At 44.3% G+C, this 17,742-nt stretch overlaps 1 protein-coding gene across 1 annotated transcript; it reads right to left on the bottom strand.

Moving 5' to 3' along the window:
- Positions 1-1,572: 1,572 nt before the first annotated feature.
- On the bottom strand, positions 1,573-4,570 carry LOC123094721 (probable beta-D-xylosidase 2). Its single transcript, XM_044516656.1, has 4 exons — positions 4,024-4,570; positions 2,970-3,927; positions 2,517-2,861; positions 1,573-2,413 (listed from the first exon to the last, which is right to left on the bottom strand). The coding sequence occupies exons 1-4, from the start codon at positions 4,525-4,527 to the stop codon at positions 1,779-1,781; spliced, it is 2,442 nt and encodes an 813-aa protein (XP_044372591.1). The 5' UTR covers positions 4,528-4,570; the 3' UTR covers positions 1,573-1,778.
- Positions 4,571-17,742: the final 13,172 nt, after the last annotated feature.

A 17,742-nucleotide genomic window follows, 5' to 3' on the forward strand; every position in this document is an offset into this window, starting at 1 on the left:
GAAGCATTTTTTAAACTTTTCATAAAAAATAATGATGAATTTCTGAATATCCTCCGAAACATGAATATATATTTTTTAAATTCTAAACATTTCCGAAAAAACATGAATTGTTTTCGAAATTGGAAAAAAATTTAAAATTCAAAAACGTTTTCTGAAAACATGAAATTTTTATAAAAAAGATGAACATTTTATGAATTAATGAACAATATTTTTAACAGGGAACATGTTTTGAACATTCATAATTCTTTTCAAAGATGTGTTTTTTGATGCAAAAAGTATTTTAAATTTGTGAACATTTCAGTAAAACAACAATATTTTCGAATTCAAACATTTTTTAAATGAGAAAACAATTATTCAAATTCCTGAATAAACATTTTGGAAAAATTGTGTGCATTTTATTTATTTTGAACAAATTTCGGAATTAGATTAATGTAGAGATCCAAACATTTCTCAAAACAGGAACTTTTTGGAATATTAAACATTTATCAAAAATTTGAACGAAATATGAAATTCTGAGCTTTTTCTTTTGAATTTATGAAAAAAGATAAAAATAAACTAAACTTCGAAGGGAAAAAGGGTCAAAAGAAATAGGAAAGAAGAAGAGAAAGGAACGTAAAAAACAGAATATGGAATGAAACGAAAACGAGCTGGCCAAGTAATGGGCGACATGTGCGAAGCTCTGACTATTTAACGCGCTGTGCGGCAAATAGGTCGGCTGGCGTCGCTGGGCCTCAGCGCGCAGCCCAGGTACGAAATTTAGGATAAAACGTTTTTCTTTTCTAGCAGATGAACGCTTAAAAGTTTAGTACCGCCTCATCAAATAAAAAATACAATTTTGTTGGTGAACGGATGAAAATGTCAGTAACCAAGGTACAATTTGTTTTTTTGGGTTGTTTTTTGGGAAAGGATTAAATCTATTATAAAAATTCATCAAAAGTAGAAAGCATCTCTAATGGAGCGAGACACCGAGTGGCAAGCATTCTACGGCTCCACTACTGACATATAACAATTTCTGAATTTGTAATATTTTCCCGATTAGGCTATTCAATTTAGAAAAATATAAACTATTTATCCCACAAATAATAGCTATGCTAAGTTTTGGCTCCTCGACTCTAAAACCACACAACTTGATCCCTGATCTTTTAAACCGACTACCCAACACAAATTAAGAGGTTTTGACCAATGACTGGGTAATGATTTCGTATATGTGGAAAGTGGCGACCCAAAGAGCACAAAATAGTAGAGTAATTTTTAGAGAAAGATCATACTAACTTTGATCGGAAAATAGAGTACAAACAGGAAGCCGTTTCCTCGCCGGAGTTCACCAAGGGGAACCGTCGCCTAAACAATCGCCCTTACTTTCTGGAGCAGTTCCAGCGAGCGAGCGTGGGGTCTGAGAATTGTGTAAGCACAAAAAAGCTGAGGAAGTAAAAGTAGACTTTCTCTGATCTATCATCTCCATGTTTATAGGAACGTCTGTTTAATAAGCACGGTTCTCACTGAAGAAAAATGTGTCTAGATAAGAAACGCCGAGCCAATGATTTTTTGCCATATATATATAGCAACGCGAAATTTGCTGTATTAATCCATCATTTGATTCAACCATCTTATAACTGAGAAATCTACAGGAACAGGACGTTCCCTTTGACACTGAAGGTAGTACAAACTATTCAGCAGGATGCTGAATACTACTCTATTAATTACTGATAAGCTAACATAGGAAAAATAAAAGAATGAAACCGTCCTAAAACGCCGCAAAAGAACCGAGGAAAACTAATCTAAGTAGAGAAGTTGATCTTGACGGGGAAAGACACCGACGACGGCGACGACGTGTCACCGTTCTCAAGGAGGACGGTGCTGACCCCTGACGGCACGACGGTGTAAGCCGTCTTCTCCACGATGCCAAACGCCTCGCACACCTTGAGCGAGAACCCCACGGTCGCTGCGCCGCCCGCCTTCACAAACACCCTCTGGAACGCCACCACCTGCTTGATGGGCGCGCCGGCCACCTCGGGCGGCGGCACAGTGTACACCAGCACCGTGTGGCTGCCGTCCACGTCACCGCCATTGACGACGCTGACGTTGAAGTCCACGGTCTCTTTGCAGGAGTGGCTCGCGACGTCGATGGCGGGGCAGGACGGTGTAGCGTCCACGGCGCCGGCCTTGTAGCTGAGCCGCTTGCAGTGCCCGCCGGCGGCGAGGGTGACTGCGGTGCCGTTGCCAGCGCTGGTCTCGTATCGGAACTTGGTGTAGCTCAGGCCGTGGCCGAACCGATAAAGCACCTCCGGCCCGTCGTAGAACTTGTACGTCCTCCCCGGATATCCGTGGTCCGGCCGCGGCCGTAGCTCCATGGACGTCATAGGAATCTGGTGGATGTACTTGTTCTTGAACCATGTCAATGGCAGCCGTCCTCCTGCTCGATCATGCAATTACATCAGAAGGTTCTAGCGATGTGTCAGAAAATCAGAATCCAAAATTAATTTGATCGGAATAATAAACTTTGCATCTTTCTTTACCTGGACTGTATCTTCCGAAGATGACATCAGCAATGGCGTTGCCACCTTCCCCACCAGGGTACCCGGCCCAGAGGATGGCGCCGATCTTGGGGTTGCCCTGCGCGAAGGAGATGTCGATGCCGCCGCCGGACAGGATCACGAGGACGATCGGGTTAGGCGATGCCGCCGCGATATGGAGGATCTGCTCCGTCTGGTTCTTGGGCAGGAGGAGATCCTCCCTGTCGTTGCCCTCCCTCTCGATGTGCATGTTTATGCCACCGAAGTAGATGGTCAAGTTTGCGTCGTGCGAGATCTTCACGTCCTTGCTTATGCCATCTCGCGGCGTCACGTACCGGCAAGGCGGCCCTGCATTTACAAATTTCATCCAAGAGAATGTGTAACATGTGAGTAGGTCATGTGTCGTGACATGTGAGGTGTACGTAGTACAGCAGCAGCTAGAGAAGGGCTGATCACCTGTGTAGTCTCCGTCCATGATCTTTTCAGGCGCCTCGGCATGTGGGCCGCGGACGGCCACGGCGCCGAACTTCTTGGGGTCAAGGGGGAGCAGGCCGCCGTGGTTCTTGAGGAGCACCATGCCCTGTCTGGCCCCGTCGAGGGCGAGGCTCCTGTGGTCGTCGCTGCAGATGTCCTTCTCGTTGAGGGACTCGTACCTGGGCATGCCGTCGAAGTAGCCGAGCCTCATGAGCGTCATGTAGAGGTTGGTGAGCGCGTTGTCGACGTCGGACTCGCGCGTCTTGCCCTTTTGGACGGCTTCCAGGCCATAGGTGGTGAGGAAGTCCATGACGGGCTTGCCGTTCTGCACGATCCAGCTCTCGCCGCAGTCGAGGTCGAGCCCGGCCTTGAGCACGGCGGCGGTGGACTCGACCGCGGTGTAGCCCAGCCATGTGGCGTTGTCGGTCATGACGCGCACGGCGTCGCAGTCGGAGACGATGTAGCCGTGGAGGCCCCAGTCGCGGCGGATGGTGCCGGAGAGGAGGCGCGCGTCGGCGCAGGCCGGGATGCCGTTGACGCGGTTGTAGGAGCACATGACGCTGCTGACGTCGCCGTGGCGGACGCACATCTCGAACGGGCGCTGGAAGGTCTCGACCATGTCGCGCTCCTCGACGCGGGCGTCGAACTTGAACCGCGTGTGGCCGTACCAGTCGTCCACGTCGTAGGCGGCGTAGTGCTTGCAGCACGCGGAGGTCTTGAGCGGCCGGGACATGGGGTCGGAGGCCACCTCGTGGCCCGGGACGTCCTGCATGCCGCGCACGAAATTGACGGCGTAGCGGCCGACGACGAAGGGGTCCTCGCCGGGCGTCTCCAGCGCGCGGCCCCACCTCGGGTCGCGCACCACGTTGATGTTGGGGCTCCAGTACGTCAGCCCTCCCTTGCCCAGGTTGTACATCGCTCGGGCCTCCGTCGAGATCGCCTGCCATGCCACCAGATCTGTTGTTAGACGCACTCTATATGATGAGATATTATGAAAAAGAGCAGACGTGGCACCGACGACACGTAACGTGCGTACCTGGCCGATGGACTGCCAGAGGGACTCGTTGAAGGAGGCGGCGCTGTTGATGACGTTAGCGAAGACGGTGCCGTTGAAGACGGCGGCGCGGCCGGAGTGGAGACGCGGTTTCTTGGGGTCGTCGAACTTGGTGGTGGGGCCGGTGCTGGACAGCCCGTGTAGCGCCTCCGACCACCACTTGTACTGGGGAAGGCCGACGCGGGGCGCGCCGTCAGCCCAGTCGCCGAGGTTGGACACCTTCTCCTCCACCGTCATCCAGCCGATGAGATCGCGCACACGGTCGCCGTACGGAAGCGACGCGTTGCAGTAGCGGTACTTGGACATGTCCAGCCCGGCCGCCATGAACCGGGACGCGTCGCAGACCTTGGTGTACACGGCCTTGCCGCCGGTGGCGCCGCCGTCGGACTGGGAGGGGACGGCTCGAGAAGAGGCGCGCGGGATGCTCACTGTGGTGCCTAGGAGGAGGAGGGAAAGAATGGATACGTGCATGGCGGACGACGCCATTGAAGGTTGGCTCGCTACGTACGTGTTGCTGATGATGATGGATGGTGGGATGTGGAGCGTGTATATATAAGATCGAGATCGAGATCGACTGGAGGGAACTAACAGATTATCGAAATTTGAAACCTAGTTCTGCATGCACGGCCGGAAATGATGCATGGATAGATAGATAACTCATCGAGTTGTTTGTTTGTTTGTTCGTTCGTTATACAGAGTGTAAACTGTTTTTTTTTTGTTGGATATTTTCACTCACGTCACGGTCACGTGTGGATTGTACGTGCGGGTGCTGATAAAAGTGGACGTACCGTGGTGGATAGTAAAAAAAAAATTTGGCGAGTAATACGCGCCGGCGCGCCGGCCGAATCTTTCGGCCGGTCCACTGGCGGTCATACGATTAAAATGATTCATACCGTACGATTGACTTCAAAAATGAATTGTTGTCTTCCTCCTAGGCTCCTACTCTTTCAACGCAGAAAAAAAAAATCCATCTTCTACTATTGACGTCCCTACAGCAACCTTGCACTCCATGGATATGAGAGTGCTGCCGGCTCGCCGCCACTCGCCTTCCCCACCGGTTCCAGCAGGACGCCTTCCTCGCCGGTTTCAGCAGGGCGCCGTCGCAGCATCCAGTCGTCGCCCTGTAGCAACGTCCGCCATTTTGCAAGACGCCTGATGCCTCCGTCCTTGTAGCAACTAGTCGCCGCCATAGTAACACGCCTGTCGCAGCAGCACCATGCCACAGGCCGTAGCTTCGGGCGTCACCGCTCATACATTGTCAGCAGACGGCCCCGGTTTTTGAAGATTCACGATGGAAGCCTTTATTACACCGGTTGAAGCTTTTTTCTGTATGGTTGAAGCTTTTTCTGATTTCGATCGAAACATTTTTACACGGGCTGAAGCTTTTCTCCACGTTCGAAGCTTTTCCTCTACGCCAGTTGTAGCTTTTTTCCATGGTTGAAACTTTTTCTATACCAGTTGAGGCTTTTACAATTGCCGGTTGTGGCAATCGTGGCGTCATCCCCCATCGCCGCCCTAGCACCACTCTGTCGATGTAGCAGAAGATTACATCAGTTCCAGCTTCTAGTTTGCTGGTTGCAGCAAACTCTACGCCGCAGTTTGCCCCCGGCACCACGCCCGTCGCCGTCGTGGCAGCGCCTCGTGTTGGTTGCAGCAAAACAGTTGGCCCGTTCCAGCAAATGGTGGTGCTGTTGGTAGCAAATGGGATTGCCGGTTGTAGCTCCTCATGCTGCCGGTTCCAGCAACGACGCCCACAGCTTGTAGCACCCACGATGGTTGGTTCCAGCAATTGTGACGGCGGGTTGTAGCAGCCGTAGTGGCCGGTTCCAGCACCACTGTTTGATGATTCCAGCACCGGCGGGAGGCGGGAAGGTAGCACTAATGGCGGGCGTTTCAGCACCTGCGTGGGACGTTTTCCAGCAAAACCGTGAGGCCGGATCCAGCACCTCCATGGCCGGATGTAGCTTATGTAGGAGGCGCCCCCAGCCAACCTCTCCATTGACGCCGCTAGCAGCTCGTCCATGGCGCAAATAAAATCCCCTTCCTAGATGGCTCGAATCCGGTCATGGCCTGCGCCCAGCAGATGAGTACGGCCATGGAGCTTGCAGCAGCAAGGCACTGCCGCACGGTGATCTATTTTGGGTAGTCCTTGTTGTGATTTGCTGCGGGGAGGAGGGAGAAGCATGGCGTAGTTATGGAAAAGGGGAGAGAGCAGCAAGAACGGAGATGGGATGCGGGCGGTGGTGAAAGAAGATAAGGAAAAGGAAGTTGTTTCTAGACGCGTGGGGCCCTGGCACGTGGTGTGCGTGCGCGCGATCGGCGGGCGTTTCAGCCAGCGCACCGGCTAGAAACGTTTCCCTTTTTTTAAGAACGTCCGTAATAATTAAGCAACAAAGCTTACACATAGTTGACGTAAAAAAGATTACATGGAGTTTCCTTTTTTTTCGAAAATTCCATAGAGTTTCTCGGATACAATTCGAGCGAAAGGCCATTAGTGTTCATACATGATTTAGCTAAAATATGAGCCACTACATTGTACCACCGAGGAACATGTCTGAAGTCACAGATATGAAGCTCGACAATGCACATTTGATACCAGCCACTACAAACCCCACATACGAGCAATCGCGGGCTGAAGAATTGAGGTGATGCACTAGGGAAAGGCAATCCGAGGCAAAGATGACCGAGTTGATGTTCTCCTCGCGCGCCAAAACAACTTCTCGGCAAAGAGCAATGGCTTCTGCCAGCTCAGGATTCATAGTGCTTGGGAGAGCCTCATAACAAACAAGCATGCACTGGCGACCATGATCTAGAAGGACGCTGCCATAACCATACATGTCGAGTTCATCAAATATAGTAGCATCAGAGGAAAAAAACAATGGACCCTGGCGACGGAGGAGACCAAGAAGGGCTTGATGCATGGATCTCATGATTGTGAACATGGGACAGGTTATAAAGATGTTGCACAATCAAGTCAACATAAGTAATCTTCAGGGAAGTGTGATGCGGATGAGAGGCTCGTTGTTGTTCCTCGTAGAGTTACGTGCCCCCATATGTGCCAGACCGCAATAGCTAGCATCATAGCCGACAGTTTGCATGCTCCCGGTAGGAAGTGGAAGAGCCATGACAAGGCAAGACCATCAAGACTAATGTTGAAGGTGTGCTTCACTTCCTCCCACACTTCCCATGCATGCGGACAAAACAGGAGGGCATGCTCAACACTCTCGACCCTGCCACAAAAACAACAAAGCTCCGAGTCCATGACGTTGAAGCTAAGACTCCAGATGGCAAGCGATCATGGACAAGATGCCATAGGATCACTTCATGTTGTTCGGGGTAGTGATGGGAAAGATCGACTTCCATTGTTTCTCCACTTGTCAATAGGTGATCGTCGATATAGAAACTAGAGATGAGTTCTTAGATTGTTCGGTCAAGGGTGAAAACACCCTCGTCGCTCCATGAGTCACAGTGAGGCAGTTTACCCAGGTTCAGGCATTTAGGCCACCGGCGATGGTGTAACACCCTACTCGTGCTATGTGTTTCTTTTCATGTGTATCGAGAGAGAACTCACTGCTTATAGACTGCATAGTGAGCCCCTTATGTTCTAATTCTTCCTTCCCCTTTCCTCTTGTCGGTTGCCTATCCTTTTATACACGAAGAAAAAAGTTGGCTCCTGATGAGTGATTTTTTGCACATTCCACCATTATTTAAACCTGATAATACCGGAATATCCAAGAGGGTCACTTGGATATTGCCACTAATGACTAATGAATGCAACAAATTGTGAAATCCTTTGTTTAATGTGTTTCCCTAGGAACTGGACCCAATCATGGAAGAAAATCATCACATAGAAGGAAACACAAAGTGTGGGAGCCAAGCCAAGCCAAATGGGGTCGCCATGAAGGCAACAAAGCAAAAGACGGGGCTCGGTATGAGCATGCCCGCTCGTACCAGCAGCCGTACTCACCACCATCAGCACTGTATCGTCCAACCAAACACATTTTATAAAAGGGCCCAAGTCTGGTTCGCAACAAAGGAGTCGGAAAATATTGCAGAGCACCATCAGGAGCCATTCACGAACCCTAGTGGCCGACATTTTCCATCTCATCTCCATAGCCATCACCACCTAGTCATTCTCTCAAGTTAGTTGTACTTGTAATCGATGCATCACAATCCGCAACTATTGTAAGACAATTCATCAATCATTCATCCTTATGACGTCTTCAATGATTTCTTCGTGCGATCCGATCACGATGTGTGAGTAATTCACTAAGGCAATGGGTTGAGGAAAGGCCTTGCAACCCTTTGGTATGTGTGCACACTTGTTAGATCATTTTGCCTAATTGACGTTATTTGTATGTGTGATTCGCAACGGAGTTGTCTTTTGTCTTCTTCTCATTCGAAGGCCCTGTAGGTACCCGGGATATCATAGATCGATCTAGGAGGAGGTAAGAAGCGAAGATGGGTGGAACGTGATACTCTCCATCGTATCTACTTCTCCTAACGCTTTTGCTCTTGTTTTGGACTCTAATTTGCATGATTTGAATGAAACTAACCCAGACTGACGCTATTTTCAGCAGAACTACCATGGTGTTGTTTTTGTGCAGAAATAAAAGTTCTTAGATTTGGACAAAACTTTTTCGAGAATTATTTTGCAATAAATAAAAAATACTAGAACCAAGACCCACTAGAGGGGGGCCCTGGCTGCCCACAAGACGCCAGGCACGCCACGCCCCTCTAGTGGGCCCTGGTGGGTGGTGGGGCCCTCGAGGCTCCGCTGACCATAATTCCAACGCTATAAAATCTTGTTTTTCCAGAAAAAATAGGAGAGGAAGTTTCATTGCGTTTTACGATACGGAGCCGCCGCCACTTCCTATTCTTCATTGGGAGGCCAGATCTGGAGCCCGATCAGGGCTCTGGAGAGGGGGGTCTTCGATCTTCATCATCATCAACCATCCTCCATCACGAATTTCATGACGCTCACTGCTTGAAGTGAGTAATTCCTTCGTAGGCTCACTGGTCGGTGAGGAGTTGGATGAGATTCATCATGTTTGAGTTAGTTTTGTTAGGGCTTGATCCCTAGTATCCACTATGTTCTGAGATTGATGTTGCTATGACTTTGCTATGCTTAATGCTTGTCACTAGGGCCTGAGTGCCATGATTTCAGACGTGAACCGTTTATGTTTTCACCATTATATCTATGTTCTAGATCCGATCTTGCAAGCCGTATGCACCTATTATGTGTTATGATCTGTAAACCCCAAGGTGACAATAATTGGGATACTTTCCGGTGATGACCGTAGTTTGAGGAGTTCATGTATTCGTTATGTGTTAATGCTTTGTTCCAATTCTCTATCAAAAGGAGGCCTTAATATCCCTTAGTTTCCTTATGGACCCCGCTGCCACGGGAGATTAGGACAAAAGATGTCGTGCAAGTTCTTTTCAATAAGCATGTATGACTATTTACGGAATACATGCCTACATTATATTTATGAACTGGAGCTAGTTCTGTGTTGCCCTAGGTTATGACTGTTATATGATGAATATTATCCAATGAATTCTCCGATCCAATGCCTACGAGTTTTTCACATATTTGCTCTTGTTGCGTTACTATTGCTATTGTTACTGTTACAACTACTACAAAAATGTTACTGTTGTTACTGTTACCACTGCTATCGTTACTACCACTATCAAACTATCATATTACTGTGCTACTGATCACTTTGTTGCAGATATTTAATCTCCAGGTGTGGTTGACTCAACTGCTAATACTTAAAAATATTTTTTGGCACCCCTTGTGTGAATCTATAAATTTGGGTTGAACACTCTACCCTCGAAAACTGTTGCGATCCCCTATACTTGTGGGTTATCAAGACCTTTTTCTGGCGCCGTTGCTGGGGAGCATAGCTATATTTGTTGAGTCACTTGGGATTTATATCTATTTATCATTATGAGGAATCTAAAAGATACAAGAACCAAGATCATTCCCTCTAAGACGAGAGGAGGTAAGGAATTGCCATCTAGCTCTGCACTTGATTCACCTTTTGTTTTGAATAGACCTGCAACACCACCACATGCTATTAATCCTGATATGTCGCAAGTTATTGATAATGATGCTTCTGCTATGAATGATGCTTATGATGATGCTAGTACCTTGCTTGATGATAATGTGCCACGAGGTGAATTTCTTGATGAACAACTTGCTAGAGCTAAAAATATTGAGAATGCTGAAACTGATGAAATTAATGAAACTGATGAAGTATTTGAAACTGAGAATTATGAAACACCTTTTAGACCTAGCTCTCCTAGATTTGAAATGCCTAAGATACCTGAGGGTTATGTTATGGATGAAGAGGTAGCTAGAGACTTTCTTGCTTGTAAGGATAGAGATGATCTAAAGAAACTACTAGCCAAGTTGAAAGAAAAAAATTGAATGCTAGAATGAAATGTGATCCTAAGTTTGCTACTTCACCTATCATTGTTACTAATAAGGATTATGAATTCTCTGTCGACCCAGAGTTAATTACTCTGGTTGAATCTGGTCTTTTCCATGGCTATGAAATTGAAACTGTAGTGGCACATCTTACTAAATTAAATGATATAGCCACCCTATTTGCTCATGATGAGAAAATTCGCTACTACTATATTCTTAAGTTGTTTCCTTTCTCGTTAAAGGGTGATGCTAAGATATTGTACAATACTCTTGCTCCTGGTTGTGTGCGTAGCCCCCAGGATATGATTTATTACTTCTCTGAAAAATATTTTCTTGCTCACAAGAAACAAGCTGCCTTACAAGAAATATTTAACTTTGTGCAAATTTAAGAAGAGAGTCTCCCACAAGCTTGGGGGAGGCTTCTCCAATTACTTAATGCTTTGCCTGATCATCCTCTTAAGAAAAATGAAATACTTGATATCTTCTATAATGGACTAACCGATACTTCTAGGGACGTCCTAGATAGTTGTGATGGTTGTGTTTTCAGGGATGAATTGTTGAATAAGCCGAGGAATTTTGAATAACATATAGAAGAATTATGATGATTGGACTCTTCCTGAACCACCACCTAAACCCACTCCAAAGAAGAGGGGTGTCTTATTACTCAGTCCTGAAGATATGCAAGAGGCAAAGAAATGTATGAAGGAAAAAGGTCTTAAAGCTGAACATGTTAAGAATTTACCACCTATTGAAGAAATACATGGACTTGACACACCACCACCACAGGTGGTAGAGGTAAATTCTCTATTAAAGTTTGATGAAGGTGATATCCCTTATAATAAAATCCCAGTCAATGCTTATATTAGTTCGACAACTACATTAGAAAGCAAGATCACTTCAATGCAAATGTTATGAAACAATTGAAACAAAATTCTGATATGATTGCTCGCTTGAGTGACTTGTTACTTAGAATCACTAATGATGTTAGACGTATAAGAAAACATGCCTCTATGGTTCAAACTCAGTTAGAACAAGTTGCTAAATCTCAAAGAGAATTGCTTAGTGAAATGAACAATAATATGAATGATTATGCTGTTAGAGTAGTAACTAGAGGAGGCAAAATGACTCAGGAACCACTTTATCCTGAGGGACACCCTAAAAGAATTAAACAAGATTCTCAAAGAATTAACACTGATGCACCTAGTCCTTCTAAAAAGAAGAGAAAAATGATAGGACTTTGCATACCTCTAGTGAACCTGAGATAGAAAACCCTTCTGAAGATAACAATGATGTCTCTATCTCTGATGCCGAAACTCAACCTGGTAATGAACATTCACCTAGTGATAATGAAAAATATAATGATGTTCATGAAGATACTCAACCATACAATGATAAAGAACCAGATAATGATGTTGAAATAGAACCTATTGTGGATCTTGATAACCCACAACTTAAAAATAAACGTTATGGTAAGAGAGACTTTGTTGCTAGAAAACATGGTAAAGAAAAAGAACCATGGGTTCAAAAACCCATGCCCTTTCCACCTAAACCATCTAAGAAAAAAGATGATGAAGAATTTGAACGCTTTGCTGAAACGCTTCAGCCAGTCTTTTGCGTACCCATTTGACGGATATTTTAAAGATGCCCCCTTATGCTAAATACATGAAAGAAATTTTCACTGATAAAAGAAAAATACTTAAAGCTGAAATCTCCACCATGCTTGCTAATTATTCTTTTAAGGATGGAGTACCTAAAAAACTTGGAGACCCAGGAATACCAACCATACCTTGCTCTATTAAAAGAACTTATGTCAAAACTACTTTATGTGATTTAGGAGCTGGTGTCAGTGTTATGCCTTTCTCTTTATATAGAAGACTTGATTTGAATAAACTCACACCTACTGAGATATCATTGCAAATGGCTGACAAATCGACTGCCATACATATCGGTATTTGTGAGGATGTGCCCGTTGTTGTTGCAAATATTACTATCTTAACAGACTTTGTTATACTTGAGATGCCCGAGGACGATAACATGTTGATTATCCTGGGTAGACCCTTTTTGAACACTGCAAGGGCTATTATTGATTGCAATAAAAGAAAAGTTACTTTCATATCAATGGTAATGAGCATACGGTGCACTCTCCGAAGAAACAATTTCAAGTGAATGGTATTAATGTTATTGAAAAGTCTCTGATAATTACTATTGGAAGTTTTCAACTCCCTTTACCCACTGCCAAAAAGAAATATGAAATACTTATTGTTGGGGATATGTATATCCCTGTTGAGGTAACTTAGTGTTTTACAAAAGTTCTTTGGGTTCATGTTAATCGAAAGTGATTGTTAGTAAGACTTGATCAACCTTATTAATGGATTGTTTTTTAGAGGCATGTGGTCGATGAATTTAGTAGGCACAACCTTCTGTCCCTACTTTTATTTTTTTGTTTTTCTTAGTTAAATAAAACAAAATGCCACGTTTATCCTGCTTTCTGACTTTCCCGTGCAATAAAAAAGTGGTCAAAAAATAAAAGTGCTCAGAATGACCTGAAATTTTAACACAATTTTTTGAATATTTAAGAATTTCTGGAACAAATAACCACACGAGGGGGCGCACCTGGTGTCCATAAGACACCAGGGCGCGCCAGCCACCCCAGGCGTGCCCTGGTGGGTGGTGGGTCACACGTGGCCCCCCTCACTTATCTCTTCCGCCCATGTCATCTCCTACCTCCAGAAAAAATCGCTCTCTCTCTCTCTCTCTCTCTCTCTCTCTCTCTCTCTCTCTCTCTCTCTCTCGTGTTCTTGCTCTCAAACCCGCGGATTTCGATCTCCTTGCTCGAAGCTCCATTTCCGAAACTATTTTAGGGGATTGCTACTTGTTAGGTGACTCCTCCATTGCTCCAATTAGTTTTTGTTTTAGTGGTTTAATTTTTGAGTATTTAGCTACTCTTGGTGCTACTGTAGAAGGGCTTTCATGTTCAATTCTTAGAGTTCTAAGTAGTTTGAATGCTTAATATAGCCTCTAGGCACCCATATGAGTAGTTGCTATCAATCTTGTGAAGTTTTGTTAACAAATTTTTGTGACCCAGAAATTTCAGAAATTTGTACGTGAATAAAAATTACCTCTTTGGAAGGAGTTCTTCGAGGAGGAGGTCCTCAGAGGCATCATCGAGCGGTAGCTTGATACGACAGTCCTATGTTGAGCCAAGTGCAAGCTCGATGCGGGATGCCAATACCAAATCATGCCTATGGCCATGTAACGAGTTCATGGTAGCTGCGGGTATCAACGAAGAATTTGAGCAATGTGTTCACAACGTCGAACTCGTTCCCTTCATCGCAGATGAGTGCATCCAACATCTCAACCTTACAGAGACATTCACTAAGAAATTTAAATATCATCCTCATGAGTCTGGAGTTTCATTTAGCCTTTATAATAATGCTTTTACCATGCCTCTAGAAGCCTTCTGTGTTGCATGTAAAATTCCATATTGGGGCTCGCTAGATGGACTACCAAAATCTAAGTATGAGTCATTTTTGACTAGTCTTTGTTACGATGAGGATAGAGGAGTGACACAAGGTAGAATAAAAAGTATTAATATTCCATCGATTCATTACTTTGCACTCTTTAATGGCAAATGTGTCGTGAGCAAGCAAGATTGCAACACACTATGTGCCCCTAACTTGAGCCTCATACACACTGCTCTGACAGGAATTAAATGTTATAATCTTGGAGCGATCGTTGCATGGAGGTTGCAATGCAACACTGATAGTGGTCACTTTTATGGTGGGATTTATACATCCCCTGTATCTAAGGATCTGGATGTGTCACCTTGGCCTAATGATCCCATTCTGCCTACTCAGTACTTAGACTTTGAGGCCATGAAGTGCCATAAGTTCCTTAAGGGCACAACCACTAATTATACTTACAACCTGATGTTCAATAAAATCCCATTGTACCTGTTAGTTTGCCTGCACCTGCTCTCTTTGATTATCACGGTAAAGGAAGATATTATGTTCTTGAGAGCGAGGCACACGCGTACAATGCGGAGGTCGAGGCTGCTCGACATGTTGAGGAGGCCGCACCAAGGGCCTCTGTGAGCTATCACTCTGACTATTACCAAGGCTACGGGTGGTGATTACCAAGCTAGGCCAAAATCCTAAACTTGGGGAGTACGTACTTCCACCAATATTATATTCATGTTCACACATTTCATTCTAGTTGTCGGTGTTCACACTTTTTCATTGTATTATCCATGCTAGATTAATTTTCTTGCTTTCTTGTGTGTTTGAAAAACTTTGAGAAAATCCAAAAATATTTCTTGCTTCTTTTCGTTTTTATTTCTACTTTAATTTAGTTGTAGTATTAAAAGGAAACTCAAAAATATTTCTCATTTCTTGTTTTGCTTGTTGGGAGCTTTCCCGTGTAAATAGTTTTCTCATTTTTGTTTTTCCTTCTTTAATTTGCTTTCTTCAAGAAAAACTAAAAACTCCAAAAAATACCTCAGTGTGTTTCTCTAAAATTCTTTTCCTTTTCTTTGTTGAGTCATACCAAGGGGAACACCACGATGAAAATGTTGAGTGGCTCTCATATGCATTATTGTTGATCTAATAAAGAGCCTATATTATTTCTCCTCCGAATAAAATATTGCAGATTCCAGGTTAGTCCACAGCACACTTGCACTATTATTATTTTCATGTCATTCGGTCGTGCAAGTGAAAGAAATAATGACGATATCTGATGAAGTGATTGTGGCAGGGAAAAGCGCGTATGAACTCAACTTGTTTTTGTTTTTGTAAATATGTTTAACTTAGTATCCATGATTCAACATGTTATGATTAAATACGTTTGCAATGACAATTAGAGATTATACTTGCTCATGCCATGCTTAAGTAGCTAGGAGTGGATAATGATTTATCTTGGGCATCAACACACATTAAAATGATTGTGATGTAGTATGATGATATGGTATTGATACATCTCCAACGTATCTATAATTTTTGTTTGTTCCATGCTGTTATATTATCATTCTTGGATGTTTTACAATCATTTTATAGCAACTTTATATCATTTTTGGGACTAACCTATTGACATAGCAACTTTATATTATCATGCATTTTTTTGCTTGTTTTTTACTTTGCAGAAAATCAATACCAAACAGAGTCCAAACACAGCAAAACTTTTTGGAGAATTTTTCTGGGCCAGAAGACACCTGATGGGCCAAAGAAGTACCAGAGGGGGCTCTAAGGGGAGCACAACCCACCAGGGCGCGCCCAGGTGGGTTGTGCCCACCTCGCTGGCCTCCCGCACAGCCTCTTCGCCCTATAAATCCCCAAATATTCCAGAAACACTAGGGGGGCGATGAAACACAATTCCAGCCGCCGCAAGTTCCAGAACCACGAGATCCAATCTAAACACCATCACGAAGGGGTTCATCATCCTCATTGGTGCCTCTCTGATGATGCGTGAGTAGTTCATCATAGACCTACGAGTCTGTAGGTAGTAGCTAGATGGCTTCCTCTCTTTCTCTCTCTCTCTCTCTCTCTCTCTCTCTCTTGATTCTAAATATAGTGGTCTCTTGGAGATCTATTTGATGTAACTCTTTTTGCGGTGTGTTTGTTGGGGTCCGATGAATTTTGAGTTTATGACCAGATCTATATCCATGAATATTATTTGAGTCTTCTTTTGATCTGTTATATGCATGATTATTTATAGCCTCGTATTACTCTTCAAATCTTTGGTTTAGTTAGGCCAACTAGATCGATTTTTCTTGCCATGGGAAGAGGTGCTTTGTGATGGGTTCGATCATGCGGTGTTCTTTCCCAGTGACAGAAGGGGCAGCAAGACACACATGTATCGTTGGTATTAAGGATAACAAGATGGGGGCTATTACACATGAATAGATCTCGTCTACATCATGTCATCATTCTTATTGCATTACTTCGTTTCTCCATGAACTTAATACACTAGATGCATGCTGGATAGCGGTCGATGTGTGGAGTAATAGTAGTAGATGCAGGCAGGAGCCGGTCTACTAATCTTGGATGTGATGCCTATATATTGATCATTGCCTTGGATATCGTCATAATTATTCAATCTTCTATCAATTGCCCAATAGTAATTTGTTTACCCACGTGTGCTATTTCTTGAGAGAAGCCACTAGTGAAATCTATGGCCCCCGGGTCTATTCTTCATCATATTTGCTTTCCGATCTATTATTTGCCACTTTTATTTTCAGATTTATTATTCCAAAAACCCAAAAATACCTTGCTGTACTTTTTTATTACTTATTTTATTTCGCGTTTTATCGAGAGCTATTTATCCAATCTACCAGAAATTAATCTATCTTTTTACCGTGGAGGGATTGACACCCCATCTAACACGTCAAACTGCAAGTATTTGTTCTTTGTGTGCAGGTACCGTTTACATAGTGTTGCTTGGTTCTCCTACTGGATTGATACCTTAGTTTCATAACTGAGGGAAATACCTACTGTAGTTGTGCTGCATCATCCCTTCTTCTTTGGGGAAATACTGACGTAGTTCAAGCGACATCAGGTATCCTCCTCTGAATGTTTCCTGTGGCTTGACTTGGCACATGTTCACACATGTAGTTGAATCAAAACCAACATAGCCTCCACGATATTTATGTTCATGGTGTTTATATCCCACTCATGCTAGTATTCAATGTTGATTATTCATAATGCATGTTAGTGATTGTTTCCGCTCTCTAGCTGGTTGCTTCTAAACCCATTTTGCTAGCCTTTGCCTGTACTAAGCTGGAATACTGCTTGTGCGTCAAAATCCTTAAACCAAAGTTATTCCAAATGAGTCCACTATGTCTACCTATATGTGGTATTACCCTGTCGTCCCAAATAAGTTTGCATGTGCCACCTCTGAATTTTCAAATGAACATCTATCTTGTGTGCCTGGACTGCTCATGGAGCGGTAGGGGGTGGTCAGTATCTTCCATGCTAAGTGGGTTATTCTCATGATGAGTGTTTATTCACTCGCCCTTGCACGAGAGGGGCCGGTAATAGGGATGCCCAGTCCTGAAATCAAAAATTGCAAATAATTAAACAAAACTCCCCCGGGACTATTGTTTGTATGGATGGCACCCATGGATTCGGCTAGCCATGTCTTGTGTTTGTTGGTGGAGGGGGAGTAAACCTTTTCTTTTACCGCTTGGGAACCGCCGCTAATGTGTTTAGCATGGAAGATATTGATAACTCTTGGTCGTGACGTTGACAGGAAGGGTGCACCTCCCAAAATTACAT

This window comes from Triticum aestivum, chromosome 4B (assembly GCF_018294505.1).
Source record: "Triticum aestivum cultivar Chinese Spring chromosome 4B, IWGSC CS RefSeq v2.1, whole genome shotgun sequence".
NCBI classification, from domain to species: Eukaryota; Viridiplantae; Streptophyta; class Magnoliopsida; order Poales; family Poaceae; genus Triticum; species Triticum aestivum.